This window comes from Mercenaria mercenaria, chromosome 19 (assembly GCF_021730395.1).
Source record: "Mercenaria mercenaria strain notata chromosome 19, MADL_Memer_1, whole genome shotgun sequence".
Lineage (NCBI taxonomy): Eukaryota > Metazoa > Mollusca > Bivalvia > Venerida > Veneridae > Mercenaria > Mercenaria mercenaria.
In genome coordinates this window covers 37,859,634-37,880,214 of record NC_069379.1, presented here as the reverse complement: position 1 = coordinate 37,880,214, position 20,581 = coordinate 37,859,634, and the positions used below count along the sequence as shown (strand labels likewise).

At 35.9% G+C, this 20,581-nt stretch overlaps 1 protein-coding gene across 3 annotated transcripts in view; it reads right to left on the bottom strand.

The window, feature by feature from the left end:
- Nucleotides 1-16,098, bottom strand: part of LOC123542911 (mothers against decapentaplegic homolog 6-like) — a 37,795-nt gene extending 21,697 nt beyond the window's left edge. Inside the window, exons 1-4 of one of the 3 annotated variants that reach the window (XM_045328959.2) lie at nt 15,439-16,098; nt 14,888-15,273; nt 9,962-10,015; nt 7,965-8,045 (exon numbers count right to left, since the gene is read on the bottom strand). In XM_045328959.2, coding sequence (XP_045184894.1) covers nt 7,965-8,045; nt 9,962-10,015; nt 14,888-15,161 — 409 coding nt within the window. In that variant the 5' untranslated portion in view covers nt 15,162-15,273; nt 15,439-16,098. Of the gene's footprint in view, nt 1-7,964; nt 8,046-9,961; nt 10,016-14,887 lie in introns of all 3 variants that reach the window. The other 2 variants (XM_045328960.2, XM_045328958.2) reach the window with 2 other exon arrangements.
- Nucleotides 16,099-20,581: the final 4,483 nt, after the last annotated feature.

The window sequence follows — 20,581 nt, the reverse complement described above, 5'->3', positions numbered from 1 at the left end:
GACAATACCAAAATAATTTTATACCAACAATACACTTACACAACTGAAAAGGAAAATATTATTGCTGTATTTTAACTCGCACTATTTCAAATCCAAATATTTCTATCAGTCCCTTTAGCCATCCAGCGAATAAAAAGTTTACTCAACTATTAAATTTTTGTTCATTTTGCCTTAACAAAAATGTATTCAGTTAAACAGTTTTTTCAGGGACCCCAAGCAGAGATGAATTAAGCCTGGGATGTAATAATGAATAGCGGAATTTCTAGGGCAAAAACAACACTTTCAATAGACCTCTTATAACCCACTACTAAACTTCTTTTCTTACGTGAATATCTTTATAACATTTTGAACGATATTTTTCAAAGAGTACTTTTATTTATAAATGTTACCTTTACAGATACAGTGAAACTTCCCTGAAGCAAACACCACTGTGAAAAACTGAAATGTGTTTGTGGTTGCTCTTACAGAGGTTCACATATTCAACTGGAAAACCTGTATTTTTTAAGGGAGGTTACATTCCCTCATTAGAAGTGCCATTAAGACGTTACACTGTATTCTAGAGTCTGTTTGGTTATAATGGTATTTGTACTGGGGCATTCCCTCATTAGAAGTTACACTGTATTCTAGAGTCTGTTTGGTTATAATGGTATTTGAAGGAGGCATTCCCTCATTAGAAGTGCCATTGAGACGTTTATAATATTGTATTCTAGCATCTGATTGGTTATATCTGTATTTCCTCATCAGAGGCGCCATTAAGAAGGGTAATACTGTATTCTAAAGTCTGTTTCGTTACCTTACAGTCTCTGACTAACAAAGAGGATGTTTCGAGAGCTGAACTGAAAACTGTAGTAACTCCTTTCTTTAATCTAACCAATTCTGACTACAATATAATTGAGCCGTGCCATGAGAAAACCAACATAGTGGGTTTGGACCAGCATGGATCAAGACCAGCCTGCGCATCCGCGCAGTCTGGTCAGGATCCATGCTGTTCGCTAACAGTTTCTCCAATTCCAGTAGGCTTCAAAAGCGAACAGCATGGATCCTGACCAGACTGCTTGGATGCACAGGCTGGTCTGGATCCATACTGGTCGCAAACCCACTATGTTGGTTTTCCCATGGCGCAGCTCAATTATATTCTGACATAGATTAACATCTTGTTAATCATATACCACATGTTTCTATCACACCTTTTTAAAAACTCATCAAAACGTCCGTGGTCAATACAACAATACAAATATTAAGCCAAAATATTTCTCTATGTAACACGCTGCAATTGTATCGTTTTTTCTTTCGCAAATATAGTTGTGGCACTGAAAACATGAATGGCATTTAGTCTGTTTTTCTTTTTTTTGCAAATAAAGTTGTGGCACTGAAAACATGAATTGCATTTAGTCTGATTTTCTTTTTTTGCAAATAAAGTTGTGGCACTGAAAACATGAATTGCATTTAGTCTGTTTTTCTTTTTTTGCAAATATAGTTGTAGCACTGAAAACATGAATTGCATTTAGTCTGTTTTTTTTCTTTTTTTGCAAATAAAGTTGTGGCACTGAAAACATGAATTGCATTTAGTCTGTTTTTCTTTTTTTGCAAATAAAGTTGTGGCACTGAAAACATGAATTGCATTTAGTCTGTTTTTCTTTTTTTTGCAAATATAGTTGTGGAACTGAAAACATGAATTTCATTTAGTCGTCAAGAATAAATTACATCTTGCCTTTTCTTATGTGTTTCTAGAGAGTATGCGGAGCCAAAGAAATATTCCGGAGTTCACGTTTATGTGAAACACTCATCACTTCTCTTCTGCTTTCATATTTCTGTCTATCGCCGATGAAATAATCGGCGGAAAGTTTACAGGCGATGTCCAAACATCCGTAAAATCTCGTAAACAATATATCAGTGAGTTATTTTTGACAGGTATGTAAGGCATTCTAAAAGATGTTCGAAAACAAAATATCGAGAAAAAAAAATGCTAGGTGATTAAAAATGTTTTCACACTAGGATTCTCTACATTAGTAGGTAATTGAGATAGGTATCCTGGAAACTTTTTATCTGAAAAATGATGCTGATGCAATTTGCTAAAGGTCATGATGACTATTTAATACGGTGTTGTTGTTTATGAAAAAAGATGGAAATGATAATGGTGATGATGAAAATGATATGATGATAATGATGATAGAGATGATAATGATGATGACAGAGATCATGATTACACTGATGTTAAGATGATGATTTATAATGATGTTATGACGATGATGATGATGATGATGACAGAGATGATGAGAGTCATGCTGTAGGGATCCTAGAAGGTTGGACCACAAGCTTTGCGACACAGGTCAATCCAGTATTGCTAGAAAATGATGATGGATGCACTGATTTTAAGGTGATGATAATGATGTTATTATGATGATGAAGATGACAGAGTGGTGATGTAGGGATCCTAGAAGGTTGGACCAATCTAGGGATCACAGGTTCAATCACCAGTGTTGGTGTAGGGATCCTAACTTGTTAAAACACAAGCCAAGAGACATTGGTTTGATCACTTTTAGTGCTATGGGGAAGCTAGCAGGCTGAACCACAATCTTAGAGACAAAGGTTCGATCCCCAGTTGTGACTGATACCCTGACAAACTTAAAATCAGTGATGACCAGTAACCTGATACCGTTTCCAGCAGAACAAGCTTTGACTGGAGGTTTAAGAAGTAAAGAGCCATGGGCTCTGCTGAAAATAAGTTGTTCTGTCTATTACAGGCACAGACCTTGGACAACTACCCATGTGGAATAATGACACTCTTTGCCGATTATGAAGAAACAGTTTCCGATTCCGAACATGACAGAAGAGGATATTTTAGCATCAGTGTTGACATTTTGCAGTATCACTGATGATGAACTATATTTATACCACAACTTGATCATGACATTCAGGGATATGTTGTAAAGTCTTTTTAACCTTTAGCCTGCTAAATTTTTAAAATGGACTGGTCCATCATTCAATTTGGGCAATACCATTTATTATTCGAAGGGGTGTTCACTGAAAATTTACTGACTGAATAGCCAAAAGTGCAGACCATGTGCAGGCTGATCTTGGTCTGCACTGGTCGCAAAGGCAGAACTATTCGCCGCCAGCAGGCTAAAGGTTAAACAACAAAATTATTGGCATACAATTTCATCATGGTATTTATGTTAAAGTATTTTTCCAGACATATTCTAGTCTTTTTTCACTGTCATCATGATATCCTGCTTTTTAGTCAAGTATTTTTTTTCACTGTCTGTCTCATTTTCTAAAGTTCAAATCTATAAAAGGAACAGGGTCCATAACATTACAATCAGCCATTTCCGTATGATTCCATATTCTTATGCTGGTTTTGTGTTCTTTGCCTGTAAACAAAATTTCCAAAACATAGAAAATTATGAAATCACATGACAGAGAATACATAACTGCAGCTAACAAGCTCTGTCCCAAACAAGGGAATGGCAAAATCACACGACAGAGAACAGATAACAAGGGAACAGCATTCACATGTCAGGGAAAATATAACTGCACCTAACAAGCTTTCTGTCCCAAACAAGAGAACGGCAAAATCACATGACAGGGAATACGTAACTGCACCTAACAAGCTTTCTGTCCCAAATGAGAGAACGGCAAAATCACATGACAGGGAATACGTAACTGCACCTTACAAGCTTTCTGTCCCAAATGAGAGAATGGCAAAATCACATGACAGGGAATACGTAACCGCAGCTAACAAGCTTTCTGTCCCAAATGAGTGAACGGCAAAATCACATGACAGGGAATACGTAACTGCACCTAACAAGCTTTCTGTCCCAAACGAGAGAATGGCAAAATCACATGACAGGGAATACGTAACTGCACCTAACAAGCTTTCTGCCCCAAACGAGAGAATGGCAAAATCACATGACAGGGAATACATAACTGCAGCTAACAAGCTTTCTGTCCCAAATGAGAGAATGGCAAAATCACATGACAGGGAATACGTAACTGCACCTAATAAGCTTTCTGTCCCAAACGAGAGAATGGCAAAATCACATGACAGGGAATACATAACTGCAGCTAACAAGCTTTCTGTCCCAAACAAGAGAATGGCAAAATCACATGACAGGGAATACATAACTGCACCTAACAAGCTTTCTGCCCCAAACGAGAGAATGGCAAAATCACATGACAGGGAATACGTAACTGCAGTAACAAGCTTTCTGTCCCAAACGAGAGAACGGCAAAATCACATGACAGGGAATACGTAACTGCACCTAACAAGCTTTCTGTCCCAAACAAGAGAACGGCAAAATCACATGACAGGGAATACATAACTGCAGCTAACAAGCTTTCTGTCCCAAACGAGAGAATGGCAAAATCACATGTCAGGGAATACGTAACTCGCAGCAGCTAACAAGCTTTCTGTCCAAAACAAGGGAACAGCATTCACATGACAGGGAAAACGTAACTGCAGCTAACAGGCTTTCTGTCCCAAACAAGAGAACGGCAAAATCACATGACAGGTCAGGGAATAAATAACTGCAGCTTAGCGGCATTCCTCTAGCTTGAAAGCCGACAAAATTTTTATCATACTTTTCATAGATTTTATATATTTCAAGAAAAATCATCTGGAAAAATACATTCAGCGGAAGCCTAAGACAGTTTTTCAGGGGCATACGCACGCTTGTATACACAGAGCCATGTACTATTGACACAAAAAAAAACATAATAAAATCAAATTAAATCAACAATTTATTCAATTTTAGCCTGTATGTTTAAATATTACACACCTTTAAGATCTTATTTAGCATTCTTCAACGAATGACTTGAATTACCTAGAACGTCAATCCACTTCATAATCGATTGGACAACGGCATATTAATACCACTTGTACAAAATAAACACTTGACTTTGGGGGATCTATTAAAAAAATATTTAACTGTATAGGATTTCACTAAAGATTTATTTCATTTCTTCTGAATTATAATAATAACAAAATACTGAGACTTCAGGTCACAGTGAAATAACTGATAATATTATAAGTTTGAACACAGATGAAATTATATTCCATGTCTGTTTTTAAAATAATATTGCAATTAAAAATTATCTTTCAAAAACTGTTAAGATTATATTTCCATAATCCATACTTAATACTTTTCCATGTCTTATTTTTGCTGACATATGTCACTGACTAATAGCACTTGTCACTTATTAAAAAGAATATTATTAACCTTTAGCCTACTGCCGGCTAGCGATCTTGCCTTTGCGACCAGTGCAGACCAAGACCAGCCTGCACATCCGTGGTCTGCACTGTTTGCTATTCGGTCAGTAAATTCAAATAACTAGAAATACATTCTGCATGCCCACAGGCATAATGTTGAGCCCGCAAGCAACTATGGCCTCTGTGACCTTGACCTTAGACCTAGGGACCTGGTTTTTGCGCAGGACTCCCTCTCATAATGGTGAACATTCATGCCAAGTTACATCAAAATCCCACCATGCATGAAGAAGAAATGGTCCGGACAAACTTCAATTTGACCTTTGACCTCCAACTGTGACCTTGATCTCTGAGATAGGAACATGGGGTTTGCGCATGACACTCCTTCTTATTGAGGTAAACATTCATGCCAAATATAAACAAGATTGGTCCATGCATGTCAAAGTTATGGTCCGGACAAAATCAGACAAACGGACGCATGCACATACGCATGCACATACACCGACCCGCCAAAAGTGACGACTATATCGAGCTCATCGCAAGCAGGCTCGACAATAAATGGTACTGCCCAAATTGAATAATAGACCAGTCCATTTTAGAAATTTAGTAGGGTAAAAGTTAAGTGCTATGTAAGTTTAAAATGTGTTAGAGGACACCTGTATAAGGCAGCCACTTGTCTTAAGCAGACAGTAAACTCACTTTCAAAATTGACTTTTTGCTTTACGTTGAACTTGTCTTAACCAGCCACCTGCCTGAAGCAGCAAGATTGTGTTGCTCTTTCAGCTGTCTCCTTAATACAGGTTTTAATGTACATTTTTTGAGACCTTTTTTTCTTGGTCAAGATTGTATTTACATCAGGGCTTAAACTTCCATCTGGAAATTGTGCAGAGGCCATTGCCTTTCAAAATGAAAAATTAATGTGTGATTATTGCTCATTTTGGGGGAAGACATTTTATTGGGAAAAGGACATTCTATTGGGAAAAGGGTATTTTATTGGGAAAAGGGCAATTTATTGAAACAGGACCTCTTTTTCCTTTTGTAACAGAAGTCTGTAACCGAGGTTGACATCTGGTGGTATCCAAGTCCAAAATCTGTTTATTGCCTCTTCATTTGTAAAAGAATCTATATAAATGCCAAATTACAAGAACTTTTATTTACAGTCTGGCAAGTTTCTCTACGACAATAGGGAAAAAATATTTTTTTTTTCAATTGGGAAATGGTAGACAACATTATCTGCGTTTTTTTCCCCACAGGATAAAATATTCTGATAATATGCAAATAGGACATGAAACTGGTGGTCTTAAAGAGCAAGGTGGTCTCAAGAACAAAGGTTTGACTATACTCCTACAGGCCGAAATGATGATTTATTTCCATACACTAACAAACTATCAGTTTCAAAATTTGCTATCATTTTGATACAGTTAATAAATTATGAATTCTATATTCTGCTTTCATTAGTTTCAAATCAATTGCATGTTATCTGATCATGTGTTCAAAGGGAATTCCCCGGGGCCCTCTGGGGACAAAATACACAGGTAGATAGCAATACAAAGTGATGTCCAATTCAGTTTGTCCCTTTAGGGGTCAAATTTAATGGCTTTTTGACATAAATTTGACCACTGGTATTCCTTTGATCTAACTGAAATAGTTGTGAAATATGATCTACAAGAATGCAAAAAAAAAACAGCTAATTTACATATTTTTTGCTACATTTCACCAACATGCTCAAATTAATCAATATATCTAATTTTAATTCTCAAATATTTTTGTTAAAACTCTTTAAATTTTACTTGAATGATGCACACTGTTCAAAATACTGATAAAATTGTATCAATCCTATCAAATAAAGGGAGGTAATTGTTATAAAACTTTCCTCTGTAATACCAAAAAAATGTACTGTACCAGTTACAATGTAGACAATAATCCTGCAAGATTTCTTTGTATACAATTCAAAAATTAATAGCTCTTGAAACTAATGGTTCCAAGTTTATTAACATGATTTTTGAGGACCAGAATGATATGCTACCTTCCCATTGGTCAACTTCTAGACTGTGCTCAAAAAAACAACCAATCAGAACAAAGATAAGAATTTTGAAATGATACATCAACAAGCTACTTCACATTGAAAACATTAAACAACCTCCATGATGGTCTGTTTTTCTTTAAGCCTTTCCCAAAGACTTAAACAACGTAAATAAATGTATAAACAGTGAGCTATGTTACACTAAACATGAAATCTGGTGTCTACATTTTAATTTAATAATTTTCAATAAAAAAAAAGTTCTTTTTGCTACTTGTGTCTTTGGATTAAAATATAATTACAGTCTGAGTAATGTCTATCAAAAACTTTCTGGCGTCTGTTTAAAACATTAAAGACCACACTTGGGAGCGCAGGAGTTGTCTTATTTGGGAGTGGAAGGATTTTTTACCTTTGGAGTGCAAGAGTTGTCTAACCTGTGAGTGTAAGAGTTATCTTCACTTGCAGGTGGTCTTTACTCACAGGTTTGAAATACAATGAAAAATTTAATATTCATAAAATGGAATGAAACATATGATCATTCTATCCAGGTAGTCACTGTTTACAGGTGGTGTTCAGCTCAGGTCTGACTATAATATTATTAATTAACGGTCTTACGTAAGTTAAGTTTTATCAAACATGTTCTAAACTGGATGTATAGGCTGTCAGTAGCTAGCAAAATGGAAATGCCCCTTCATCTACAAGACACTGGTTTAAGCATTTTTTTCTTCAATGACTAACCTGAGAATTCATTGCGTCGAGGTGTGGGTGTCATTCCTGTCTCCATGGAAACGGCTTCATCTGGAGGTCGGTCAAGGTCATCTGTGAATACAAAATGTAAATCATAAACAAGAGCCACATAGGACAGATAATGTCAAATGTTCATACTAAGAAGGTATGGGTTATACTGTTAGATGTTAGCCAACAAATTCTGTCTATCAGAAGGGTATTTTGACTACAGTATTATGACTTAACACTCCAATCCCCAACCATGGCTTGAGGACTGGTTCTAAGATGATAAAACTGAGCTTGGAGAACAGTCTCAAAATGCTGCCTTGGCACTGGTCAATTTCTAGACTGTGCTCAAAATCAACCAATCAGATGCTGTACTTTTCAGACTGGTCTACAAACTAAGATTCATTACCTGTGATACTGGTTTGAATTCTGTCAAGCATAATGTTTTCTGTGAAACTTTTCTCGATATAACATGTAAAACTAAACAAAACTTCGTAACTACTAAGGACCAGAAACAAATGCTATAATTGCAGAGCCTCATGAAGTCAGAAAGTGCGACAACCTTTTATGTCACCACACTTTTATAACGGAATGCATTGGCAGTGGGGTGCATCTATTTTTCATCTAAATACGAACCACGAAGCCGACATCTCAGACAAAAAATGCTTAAGCCGTACATAAAAATCGAAGATAAAATGCTAAACAAATGCAAATTTCTTCTCCCATGTCTTGTTATTTTGGCTACTGTATATAATTAGGCGAAATCTATTTCCGAATAAAAAAAACTTTTTTTTCTACGCGATTAAATTTTCATTTTCTTACAAATTGATATATAATTGTGAAAATTGTTATCACACTGTAATGCGAGCTATTTATCACAATCGGTAGGCAAACACTGAGATAGCCTTTTAGAGTGCTTAAAATTTAATCTTACGCGAAGGGTTATATTTACCCGTGACCTCGAAGATATCGAAAAATTCATTCCTCAAGCATAACAAGTTTACGACTTAATACTTTTCTTAAGATGGTTAGGATTGATTTTAAATATTTCTGATTTTATGTCATTTTAGAATAGAAATATAGCGGCAATATAAACAAATATGCTCATTTTGCAAGCTTAGGTTTGTAAATTATTTATGTTCAATAAAATGAAAACACAGACAAAATACAATACAACACTACTAGTACTAAGGTTGCTTAACGTTAACCCTTCCATGCAGTCTGATCACAATCTGCACTGTTCGCCATTCAGTCAGTATCTTTTTGGTAAGCACCCCTTTTAACAGTTAATGGTACTGTCCAATTTGAAAGATAGACAAGTTCATTATAGAAATTTAGCAGGGTAAGGGTTAATTCTACTTCAATTTTCCTTTTTCACATCACCCTTTTCCCCTTTCAACTGCCTATTTTATAAGAGAAATCTGGAGTGGGGCGCTTTCTGTCTCTCTGGTCGGATTGCTCTGTATCTGCAACTGGTGAAGGATAAATTTCGCATCCTTGAGTGGCTTAGTTTTGTCTATTTTTTAATGTATGTGAAGCACTTTTTGAATGTGTTTTAATATCAGGAAAAGAAAGGTATATAAATCTGGTTAAGAAAAAGATTTATTCTAACATGGCTCGATTTGATTTCCAGTTAAACAAAGAAGGAGATCAAGCTCAGACTGTATATTCTGCGATAAACAACAGTTGACGCGCGGACCGGTAAGAGAGCATCATGACGTCAAATTGCCGCATGACGTCCAGCTCATTACTCCTCGGGTAAATGAAGTCCAGCATAATATCTATTAAAATATTTAAATGAGCATGTCAGAATGAAACAATCAAGGCCTTCTTGTGATTTATCATTTAATTTACCATGGTTCATTGTTCAGATGCTTCAGTATTTAACCACTTGGGCTAACGCCCTCGTGGTTCAATTCCTACGCATCCGAACTCTGAACTGTGGTAAATTAGAAAATAAACCACTCGAAGGCCTTGATTATTTGTTAAGTATTTCAATGTACCTGTGTACTTGGCCTTTTCTAACTCCTCCCAACCAGACGGCAACATGGAAATATCTGCAAGAACAAAAAAGATCTTTAAATTGTAAACTATAATATAACATGTTATATATAGCTCTCCAAGTATAAGGAAATCAAAAGTAGGGTAACAGAACACTAAATCCAAGAGGATTTTAGGGTTCCAAGTCATCATGCCTACTCTTGGAAGGTCAGTGCTTCTGGCCAGGTAAATGACCAATACTGACTACTGAAACCCAACAAAACAAGAAATTTCTGTACATTCGTGATGACAGACCCATTCCTGCAAAATTATCTACCTGTAGCCCCTTCAGAGTATCATCTTCTACCCCTCCTTATAACTACAAATGTACATGTATAACATTCTGGCCAGGTATATGACCACTACTTGCTTAACGGAGCACATACCTGTGTTTGAAACCCAACAAATTAATCCCCCCTTCCCCCCACCCCTTCATGGCAGACCCATTTCTAAAAAATAATCTACCTGTGACCCCTTGGGAGTACCATTTTTCTACCCTTCCTTATAACTATAACATTACTACTTGAGCAACTATGGAAAGCAGATCACCCTAGAACAGATGTCTGATTAATTGAGGTCAAATCTTCAATTAAATAATTGAATGTCTGGCAACCTTAAAAACAAACTAGTGGTAAATTAATGAAATGTATTTAAAATGCTTTTAAAAAGAGAAACATTAAAGTACACAAAAATCTGCTGTCTGTCTGAAAATAAACTATTTGGCCATTTGAAATCTCTAATTCTATCACTTTGTTTCTTATTAAAAAGTCTGCAACTTGACTGCAGTTCATTCCCTTCCAAAACGCCCTGAAATACACGTTTGGGCTATATACTGTGAGCCTGAATAGATTCGAACCCGCTACCTGCGAAATATATGACTATCCGCACACAAAAGATAAGTCAATTTCAAATGACACCAGGTAAATCTTTAACAGACGAATTTGTACCCACAAACTGCCTGGCTCTATGAATCAGATAGATCTTAACCCACAACTGTTGAAGTTTTAGGGACAACAACTGTAACTTTTTGAACCCAAAACCTTTGTAGTTTTATGGGTAAAAACCACTCAAAACATGTGCGTCTTCAATAAATTTTCACTCTAATTCATTTACCGAAATTAAACCTTCTTGTACGTAATTTATTACCAAATCAATACGTTTACAATAACTTGAGTAAAAGAGCTTTAAATAGTTTCTTAAAGGGCGAAATAAATGCTACACAAACACAAAATTAGAAAAAAAATTATCATCTGGGACCCAAATTCAAACATACAAACCCTTGCCAGACAAAATTTTAATGCACTAAACCCCTCAACAAAAAGCTCTGTATTCGCAAAAAAAATCCTGTCCTATTTTTTTGTTAAATATAATCGGAGAAGAATGCAATCTTCAACAGTATAGTCAAGGAGTCTCCCAGTATGAATGGTTTTAGATCTGAATACTGATAAATGTTTTAAAACGAGAATATAAGAGCCAAGTAATGTCTATTGGGGTTTCGAGTCTATTATAATTTTTTTGCCGTTTACATTTCACAGACTTTAGAATATTCTGTGGGCTGGAAGCGAATTGTTTTAATTGGACGAAATTTTTTAATGATTGTTTTGTTTTGTGACTTTTAGCCGCAAAGCAGCCAATATTATTTCGGAAAAAAAAACTGCGACTTTTTAAAGATTTTCGGTAAACAATTGTACTGGTGTGCAATGAGTTTCATGAAACTTTAACTCTTTTTGATATTTTTTTTTTTCGTTTCAACAAAAGTTACGAAATATAAAACTGATATTGGTAATCAAAACTGGTTTGTTGACAAACATCCAATAAGCTTAAAAGGAAAGTCCCCAGCTCGATACATTAATTTAATTTCACTTTTCCATTTATACATTTAATAAAGAGTCGTCAAAATACGAGCTGTCACAGCTACGCCTAGGTACTGCACGTAATTTTCATGTAAATCTATATAACAAAAGGTATCATTGATAATTTCGGAATGCTCCTTTATACACTCTGGGGCAAGGGGACGTGTTGTACAATTTTAATTTATTATGCCCCTGACCTCACTAGCAACCATGCCTGCACATGTATTCTGATCTAGGTACCAGCACTTGGGATAATTTCATTTCTCTTATTAAAGTGTAAATAGTGTAACTTTACCATTAAATTTGCACAAACAAAAAATAAACTTTGGGCTTTTTTTTACATTTTTGTTTTATGTATCAAGCTAGAGAGAGAAAAAAGTCGCATTTAAAGAAGTCAAAACTGACAATGACCCTAATGTTGAGTAGGCGAAGTCTTTAAAGGTATGTTTCACACACCAACAAGAATGTGTGTAAACCAGTCAGCAGACGTCAAATAGACTGGTATACACGATTACAGGTAGTACAGGACTGGTATATTACCTAGACGACTATTATAAAGTAGGCGCCATCAAAGGTTTTAAGTATTTAGGGATGTAAAACTTACTAATTATCTTATAGGTCTACAAAATACTTTGTATAACATAACAATTTATCTTACTTACTTTTCCTGTAGAATTCAACATGTAAAATATCTTCTGGAATTTTTCACACTGTGAACAGATTACGAACTCGAGTATTTTATAGAAATAGTTCGCAAATTTATTACTTAACATCGAAGAACTGTTTTCACAGATTTCTGGGTCAAAAACGTAGAATTACAAAGAACATACTTGTTTCAAACTGTCACACTATACTTACTGACTGGCTTACAAGTCAATAGTTTAAACTATTGCCTGGGGTCTGAGGCCAAATAGTTTTACTACTGATTAGCAAGCCATTCAATATCAAAGTGTTTTATAAAAAAAATGCCCCTCAATTTTCCTACTGCCAGAGATTACTTCTTTCTCTGAAGTTTGGAAAAAAGAACTACTTTAACTTTGGCATTAAATAATAAGTCTTTAACCCTTTGGTTTTGACTGAAAACAAAACCTCCCATTTCCCTTGAATTCTGAAAAATGCCACAGTAAATCCACCCTCAGAGGGATGATCCTTTCCACAAAAAGTGAAAACAGAGCAGGGCCCTGGCTCCAGGGTTTGATATTTGTCACCAGGTGACCTTAGCACAAAAAATGGATACCTGCTTCCTTTAGTCAATGCAGGTATCCCCTTTTTGCCCTTACAAGTTACAGAAATATGAAAGATGTGCCTGGCACCAAATAAAATAGGAGACACAGACTCGGTACATGTATATAGAATAGCAGAGAACAGTAATGTATGAAAGTACATTGTAATGACATGTATAACAAAAATAACTGCTATTTGAACCAATTCCACTTTCATGACAAGGAGTTTGAATGAAAGTATCAATGGAACTAAGGCAAATTCAATGGTTTTACTAAATCTTATCCCCTTAAGAACTTTCATTCCTGATGGGAAACCAAATCAAATCAACAGTCTTAAAATTGTTTATACCTTTTAAAGTTTCTGGATCTAATGTGCCTACAGAAAACAGAGGTAAAGCAAATTTTAATAATGTTTTTCCATTAAAACTAGTATCTATTTTGCTCTAACACTATCTCATTCACTCGCTGAAGTAAACAAACAATTTACCAATACCATGAGGGCCTCTTTTATCTTTAATATTTGGCCAAATTTGAGAATGAATTTTGTCACCACTGCCAATTCATATCTTTTGCCACTCTTCAGATTTTCTTATTAAATGGTGGTTATTTGAAAAATGCAGAGCCAAAACAACCATACGTTTCTAGATTTTGTTCAAACCTGTTCTTATAAATTTGTTTCTATAGACTAGAGCAATTTCTCCACATGTATCAGTGCAAAATCTGTGTTTTAAAAATCAATAGCCACTTTTCTGCCACTTACTGAAGCAAAAAACTTTACCCGAGGAATAAATTAGTAGCCAGCCACCAAATTTTAATTAATCATCTTTGTTTTGGCTGCGATAACGCACAACACAGACACTGCGAAGGCCAATTAATTCTAAGAATCTGACCCTATCTTCCAGTACTGTCCAATATTTTACAGGGATGGAGTCACTTTCAACAACTTCTACAGCAAAATTTTTTTAAATGGAGCTACAACTGGTACGAAAATCATTCACAGTGATCTGTATGTCACATTGCAGTTAATTATTGCCAGTAGACAATTTCTTACATGTTACACTAGTGACACTTTGGCAATTACTTGTTACAGTAAGGACAAATACTTGTTACACATTGGACAATATTTCAACCTGTTAGCAGAATGTCATTTAAAAAAAACAAAACTTTGTCTTACACTAACAGAAAGTCTATTGAAAAGTTATCTTATTAAAGAAAGGTTGTGAGTGGTTGAAAAATGGATAAAAAGCCAGTCACTCAAACTACTGGTTGCAGGTTTGAACCATTGTTAGGGTCATGACCCTAGGCCACTTCTCCATCCTTCCCATATGAACCTCAACTGAAAATAAATCTATATGCTTCCAGATTCCTTCCCAACTTTACTAGAATTGACAATATACTATGTTACATGTGTGGTCAGATGATTGCACTGACTGACAGTTTTAAAGTTTATTCAATCGCTTTTAGAGTCTGCCTACTCTGAGAAAACAAGTACAGACTCTGAGGTTATAAAACCAAGTTTAAAGACACACCTCGGACCCAGAGTATTTGATCACTGGTATGTGCCTGATCACTGTTTTTACCAACTGTATGGTCACATTCCATGTCTGGTGTAAAAACAGAAATTTTATAACCTTGGAGTCAGTGAGTGAAATCTTTTCAGCGATACATTTCTAGCATCAGCTAAGTTCAACTGCTGAGATTCAAACCCACAAACTCTAGGTTGAGTAACCAACATTTTCTACTTTTATCCATTTCAGACCTGTTTACAGCATCATCCCCTAATACAATGGGGAGTAACTGATGGGTCAATTACCTGGCTGAAGAAGTAAGCTCCAATGATGCGGATTACAACACTCGTATGCTGGGTCACCCGCAGTTGTGCAGCACGGCAACCGTTTTAATTCCGTTAGGCTAGTAACGTCAGGCCAGCGCCACATGCGGCAACACAGTATCAACGGTGTTGACTCCTTTTTACCCAATCGAATTTCGCACTTTGGTAGTAACACGCACTCAGTCTCTTCACCCCCTTTTGACTCAACACTTTGCGTTAATGCGTCTAGTTGTTTTTCTTTTAAACGTTTAAGCATCGTATGCGTGAACGACTTTAGTTCTAGGTCCTCAGCCGTTTCTTCCTCACTCCTGGTTTCATTGTGTACCCGTAATTTCCAAAGACGACGCACGTGTGCTGTTCTACGCGATCTAAACATACAACATAACATATGAAAGCCCTCGTAACATACAAGCTGTCATCGCTTACACCAATATTATCAATGCTAATGACGTAAAAATAACTTTAACAACATCTTGAACAAAAATTAAAATTCATACACGTAAACAAACGACAACAGTAAACTTGATATTCACGTTTTATATTAATTTCCACAGCAACTTTCTTGTAACCTACATGCACAAATAGTTAATCCAGTCTTTTAATACAATTCTCTTTCATAAATGAACAAAAATCAAGTATTTAACTGCATGATGTCACGTTTTTATATGCCCATTCATAAAGGCTCCGAAAAGTCTATGTAATGACCTATATAGGCTGTTTCACCTTTCATGTACAGAACACAGTGTATAGGTATATAATTGTTTTGATCCAATTACGTTCCAATTAACATTGCACTCTCCGAAATAAACGTTTGAATCACAATAACGCCAGTTTAATTTGTAAATCCAAAGGTATATCTGCTTCCAAAACAATAAATATGATGGAATTATTGCATTAAACACCGAAAACTTTTACAATATTTCTCTCATCCCAAATTTTTTAGTCACGATACAAAACCTAGTACACTGCATTGAAGCGAGGTTATTACCACTCAGGTGTGATAAGCATAAGCGAGTGCGATATACAAAGCCATTAGACAAACTTATTTACTCAGTTTTAATTGTAATTTAATCTAAATAGTTTTTCACAGTTTTCTGTAACCAACTGCAATTACTACTAGCCGATTCAAAGCTTTTTGCACTTGTCACAAATGATCCTATTTCCGATATTACAGAAAGGTACATCCTTCCACCCACCGAGTGAATAATGGGATGACCTTATCAGGTCGCCACTACTGTACGCTGATTGGTTGATTAATGTCACGTGCGCGGCTAGACATCTTGGCGCGTTGTAGTCTCTATAATGTATGTTTTCAACATTCTTCGTGCGTTTCTTGCTCTTTTGAAAATTATTCTTTACACAGACAATAAAATATACTTATTTGAACGTATTAACGCCATTTTACAGCCATCCGATTAAAAAGGGATAGTTTTAAAGTGCATTTTTTCGTCGATGTATTAACGCACCTTGATAATTCAAAATTGTTATTACCTTAATTGCGGCTATTGTCCCCGGGGCAATTATCAATGAATTATTAGTGGTTATGCGACGCTAGATACAACAATTTACTTCAATTATTTGAATAATGCCAGCTAGATCTGTTAATAATTAATACCTGAAAAGGATCTGTTCTGATAACCGATCGCTACCCTGTATAACTGAGTGTTTTGGCGCCCTGTAAATTGGAACCACGGGACAATTTCTAACAAATCAAACAGATAGACTGATTACGTTTTACAGTCAACGTTCTTTCTATTCTTCGCTTAACAAATTAGTCTGAGAATTCATCAGAAAATAGACTCTACCTCAATATATATTTGTCACCACGTGCGCGCTAGTGGGCGTGTACCGTGAGTCAAGCCTGAATCAAGCCCAAAAAAGACGAAATCAACTTAAGATTGTCTAGTCGTACCGGAATTCAATCTCAACATTCAAAATAATTAATTTTGGATCTACATGTTGCAGCGCACACAGCGCATAAATATTTATTTAAAGATTGTCAACGATTTTCAAGCGCTCTACTTTCTGTCAGTACCGAAATTTTACTAACGTCGAACTCTTTTAAGACACGTTCTGGTTCCTCTCCTTCGAAGTAACACAAACATTATTATTAAGTACATATTCACACCATGATGGTGATATATGGACTTGCCTTGGAATCTATGTACATGTGGGGTGGGACGGGATTGGGGGTTGTGCGCGAGCCGCTGCTAAACTTTACTGTGATGTGCTAATTTCAGTAATATGTACACTTTTACTATGTTATTAAATGTACTTTTGTTATTTATGTCGGTCAATAGCTATAGGCTAATGTTGTCTATATATTTAACACGGACTTAAAATAAAATTTGTATCTATAAATTTGTATCTATGAAGGTAGTACATGATCTTAAAATGAAGATCCGTCAATCACTTCGCTCGTATTTGATAAAGTTACCGGATATGGGTTTGGACGTAGGGCTGAGCCGTCCACTCATAAATGTGTTTTACATACCATTTACCTCTTCAATCTTCCAGAATTAGCCAATGTTGGGCTATGAGGCGAAGGAAGAAGGGGAAGAAGCCAATATTGCATCGTCTCATACAACCCATGCCTATGATTTCTCAGTCACAACCCTGACGGACGGCGTAATAGGCCGTATTTTAATAAAAAGAAAATAGAGAGAAATAAACAGAAGAAGAAAAGAAGAAAGTAAAAAGAAAACAAAAAAGAATTGTTCTTTATACAAGAGCGTTTTCAAAGTTGTGGGTTGGATTCTGGGTGAGGTTCTGTGCTGGACGGGGCTAGAGGATCTGGGTTGCGTGTGTGGGTGAGGGGGAAGGATGAGATTCTACTTGGACCAATGGGAATATTTTCTTCCAACTGAAACGATGATACAGTATACAAACAACGAACAAAATAAGAACAACTATAATTGTCAAAGATTCATACTATTCATATCAGAATGGTAAAATGAAAAGGTTTCGGCTAGACAGAAAAGATGTCATCTTCAAAAACGACAATTTTAAAAGTGCACAATTCGGGCGGACAGTTGTGTTTACAATGAATACATAGACACCGGTCTGATTTTTTTTTCAGGGAAGCTAGTGTTTTACATTGCTGGCACGCAACCGTCTCATATCGTGTGGGCACGATAATGGGTCCAATTCCTCAGGGACAATAACTCCTATGTTGTTACTGGAGTTGTCTGGGACTGTATTGAAAACACGAAAGCATAGTAAAAAAAAAATCAAAAAAAATCTGCATTTCCGGTGAAATTTATCACAACAGCGAAGGGAAATAATTCTGCAAGTCTTACAATTGGCTCAGTTAGAAGTATATTTACAGTCGACAGATTTAACTCCCTTTTACTGATATCTCCGCTATATACTTATACTGCCCTATAAAGTATATTTGAGTGTTGATGTAAGGCTTAGGCTTCCTTTTTTTTTAAGTTTTGGTGATGATCACGCCGAAAGCTTACAACATTCCGTTGACATTTTGAATGCCCAAGTTTTTGCCTGCAGTTTCGTGAAATATATTGAAATTAAGAAAAACATAATGTACAGGCGTAGATTCTCGTTGTGATTTTCAATACGGACGAAAAAATGTTATCAACCGTGAAGAGATCGTCGGCATTCCGCAAGTATTCGCAGGATCACATGGGAAGTAACATTGTGTTCGAGTATTTTAGCCCTGCCGCCCCTGTCGGGTACGAAAAAAACAAGTTCACACAAAACTACTATATAGATCTAATACATTCCCAGGAATTATTACAAATGTAATCATCATAAATAGTGCCTATAGAATCAATCTTCTCATCTGATTCAGAAAATTCAGCCAAAAAAAAAAACAAAAACAAAATAAATAAATAAAAATGAAACACTCTCCCAGCAGCGATTACCTCCCATCTTACAGTGTGTAGTCTTTGTCGAGTTATCTCTCTTGGATCAGTAGCTTCGTGAGAAAAAAGTATAGCGTACTTTTTGTGTCAAAAGTAAACAGGTATTAAATTGTACGTGCAGATGCATTTTAGTGCCTAACGGTATACTGTTGTACCTACAGGTATACTTTTTACCTACGGGTGCAAGTTAGACATGTACGTTAGAAAAGCACTACTTTTAATATTGTCCACACACTTACTCAGTAACAGTAATATACCTGACGAAGACACACAACAGTTTCAAAAATCAAATTGATAAACTTTGGAGCAATGAGATATATATATCATTTCTGATATGTACATACAGGAATAACTGAGTTGTATTATGTAAGTTAGTGCGTTACAGGTTCGACAGCTGACATTCAATAAAATAACTTACGTTACCGACTTCAACTGTGGAAATTCAATGAAAGATAATACGTTACCAATTTCAGCTGTTTAATTTCAATGAAAGATCTCACTTACCGATTTCAGCATAATACAGCACATTTCCTATTGAATCAAATAGTCAACAGTAAGTTAAAAATTAGAGAATGAAAATTTAGACATAGTATCTCTAGTTGCAGATATAAGCAGGGAAATCATATACATGTAAAACAGTTCCTTACTGGTTTTAGTACATCTAAGACCCACGTGCTGCCGATTTGAGCAGAGATATCTAATTATAATATTTTACACGACAGCAATAGTAATTTGAACAGTAGCAAATTAATACAAGAAATAAAAGGCGGAACATCACCAATTTGAGCAGTCAAAATTTAATATGCATCAACTCACCTATTAGTCAGTACGTTACTTTAAGAGTAAAGACAAGGCGACACGTTACTTATATGAGTAACAGAAAATAATAATACAAATGACAAATAAGACGGCACACTACTGATCTGAGCAGCGGAACTTGAAAGCAAGACGGTACGTTTCTGATTTCAGTAGAGGAACGTAAATGCTGATTTGAGCAGCGGAAATTGAAAATTTGACGTTACATTACTGATTTTAGCAGAGGAACTTGAAAGCAAGATAGAGCACTACTGATCTGAGCAGGGGAACTTGAAAGCAAGACAGTACGTTACTGATTTGAGCAAAGGAAATTAAAAACAATACGGTACGTTCCTGATTTCAGTAGAGGAACTTAAAAGCTGATTTGAGCACTGGAAATTGAAAATTTGACGTTACGTTACTGATTTCAGCAGAGGAACTTGAAAGCAAGATAGAACACTACTGATCTGAGCAGGGCAAATTGAAAGCAAGACGGTACGTTACTGATTTGAGCAAAGGAAATTGAAAACAATACGGTACGTTCCTGATTTCAGTAGAGGAACTTAAAAGCTGATTTGAGCAGTGGAAATTAAAAATTTGACGTTACGTTACTGATTTCAGCAGAGGAACTTGAAAGCAAGATAGAACACTACTGATCTGAGCAGAGCAAATTGAAAGCAAGACGGTACGTTACTGATTTGAGCAAAGAAAATTGAAAACAATACGGTACGTTCCTGATTTCAGTAGAGGAACTTAAAAGCTGATTTGAGCAGTGGAAATTGAAAATTTGACGTTACGTTACTGATTTCAGCAGAGGAACTTGAAAGCAAGATAGAACACTACTGATCTGAGCAGGGCAGATTGAAAGAAAGACGATACGTTACTGATTTCGGCAAAAGAACTTGAAAGCAAAATGGAACGTAACTGTTTGAGAAGAGGAAATTGAAAAGAAGACGGTACGTTATTGACTTGAAAGCAATGTGAAATGTTACTGATT